The sequence below is a fragment of the Babylonia areolata genome, chromosome 20, assembly GCF_041734735.1.
Source record: "Babylonia areolata isolate BAREFJ2019XMU chromosome 20, ASM4173473v1, whole genome shotgun sequence".
Classification (NCBI taxonomy): domain Eukaryota; kingdom Metazoa; phylum Mollusca; class Gastropoda; order Neogastropoda; family Buccinidae; genus Babylonia; species Babylonia areolata.
The window spans coordinates 51,357,741-51,360,240 of record NC_134895.1 but is presented as its reverse complement, the minus strand read 5'-3'; the positions used below and the strand labels follow the sequence as shown (position 1 = coordinate 51,360,240).

Here is a 2,500-nt window from a genome sequence, read left to right as displayed (position 1 = left end):
CTAACGAACCCTACCACCTAATGAGCCAGCCAAACACCGCCATGCCAACAATAGGGTATTTTGTATTTGTATTTGTATTTCTTTTTATCACAACAGATTTCTCTGTGTGAAGTTCGGGCTGCTCTCCACCCACTTTTTGTACTTTTTTTCCTGCGTGCATTTTTATTTGTTTTTCTTATCGAAGTGGATTTTTCTACAGAATTTTGCCAGGAACAACCCTTTTGTTGCCGTGAGTTCTTTTACGTGCGCTAAGTGCATGCTGCACACGGGACCTCGGTTTATCGTCTTATCCGAATGACTAGCGTCCAGAACACCACTCAAGGTCCAGCGGAAGGGGAGAAAATATCGGCAGTTGCGAAAGATCCACTAGAAATGAGTGTGTGGAGGAGGGGAGTAGAGGAGGTGCAGGGTAATGTGTGTGTGTGTGTGTGTGTGTGTGTGTGTGTTGGAGCTATGTATTTGACTGTGCTTTCATATCTGTGAAACTGCATGTTTGGTGCATATCTGTTATGCATGTGTGGGTGTATGTGTGAATGTGTGTCTTCATGTTTTACATTTATTTGCTTATTTATCATCATTGTTGTCATTTATTTATTTATCTTTTTTTTATTATTATTATTACTACTACCTTTTTATATAATAATTATTATTTATTTATTTATTTATTTGTTTATGTAAGCTTATCTATTATTTATTCACCTTTTTTTTCTTTTTCTTTTTCTCAAGGCCTGACTAAGCGCGTTGGGTTACGCTGCTGGTCAGGCATCTGCTTGGCAGATGTGGTGTAGCGTATATGGATTTGTCCGAACGCAGTGACGCCTCCTTGAGCTACTGAAACTGAAACTGAAACTCCAGTCGAAGCGACCAGCTCAACGTATGTATTTTACAGATGACATGTTGTACGATCGTCAAATGTAGTTCTTCTGTTAATGGAGGTTTTCTCCGATTGGTTGCACCAGGAAAATTTCGCCTTCTCATTCTTTTTAACGTTTTTTATCCACGGTTGAAATAGCATGGGTGCTTGAGGGTAAATACGAACGGCCAAGTCTAACTGCAAACGATGGTTTTGGGTACATGTGGTCACATAACACAGAAGCAGGGCTCGCGGAACTCAAAAGACATAGCATATTATTGAAACATCGCACCAGACTGTTTATTGTTGGTTTTGATCACACACACACACACACACACACACACACACACACACACACACACACACACACACACACACACACACACACACACACACACACATATATATATATATATATATATATAAACATTTGAATACACACGTACCACACCACACCACACACAAACACACCCTTTTGGGAGCGCTCAGTAACTTCTAGCATCGTCAAAATATCCTATGGTCTAATAGAAAACAACACTATTTTAGAGATTCCTGTCAAAAGTGACGTTCTGATCCGTCACTGGCATGCTTTCTTAATTCTCCCAGCACTGGTTATACACAGCTCTTTCAACATATCCATTCAAATCACCTATTTGAAACTGAAGAAGACGTTCAAGTCCTATCGCTCGCTTCCTTTCATTTTAGGATTTTGAGGGCACGTTTGTGAATTTGGTCGGCAGTGGTGCGCGAAGAGAAGAAAGAGCGCGGAAACAGCGGGAAATAGCTTCTGTTTGACTGGTTCTTAGAAACGGATATTCGTTAAAGTTATCAGAACAATGTCGAAGCAGACGTTAAGGAGTGAAAAGTGTGTGTGGTGAGAACGCTTCGAAGTGGGGCGGTACAGGAACTGTTCACAAATACACGCAGTTCGCAAAATTCGGCCTACCTACCCCTACCAACGATACCAGCCAACCAACCAGCCAGCCAGCTAACCAACCAACCAACCAGTGGCAAAACATCACCCCACGTGACAGTAGTACTGACGTTCCGGTGCCACCTGGTCCAGCAGTGTGGCCAGAACGTAGGTCCGGTCCAGGTTGTAGGTCACCCGCAGGTTCTGGATGCGGAGCGGGGTCACCTGCAGGAGGAGGCCCAACTTGGCCTGTAGGTCCGCCTTGAAGCGCCACTCCTCCGAGTCCAGGTAAGGGCGGTAAGTCTCTGTCAGCACCCACACCATTGGAGGGGGGGCAATAACAGATAGACAGATAGATAGATAGATGGATACATATATAGATAGATACATAGACAGACATAGATAGATGGATGGATGGATGGATGGATAGATAGATACATGGATAGACATAGATGGATGGATGGATGGATAGATACATACATGCACATATACATAGATACATAGATGGACACAGATAGATAGATACATACATACATACATACATACATACATACATACATACATACATACATACACACATACATTCATACATGCATAGATGGATGGATGGATAGACAGATAGATGCATAGATACATGGATAGACAGAGAGACAGACAGAAAGATAGATAGATAGATAGATAGATAGATAGATAGATAGATAGATAGATAGATAGATAGATAGAAATTTTATATT

The 2,500-nt window shown here is 41.8% G+C and overlaps 1 protein-coding gene across 2 annotated transcripts in view; it reads right to left on the bottom strand.

The window, feature by feature from the left end:
- The window catches only part of LOC143294704 (uncharacterized), a 95,250-nt gene that overhangs the window by 25,054 nt on the left and 67,696 nt on the right, over positions 1–2,500 (bottom strand). For both annotated transcript variants that reach the window (XM_076606111.1, XM_076606110.1), the window contains exon 24: positions 1,898–2,071. In XM_076606111.1, the coding sequence (XP_076462226.1) occupies positions 1,898–2,071 (174 nt within the window). The remainder of the gene's footprint in view (positions 1–1,897; positions 2,072–2,500) is intronic.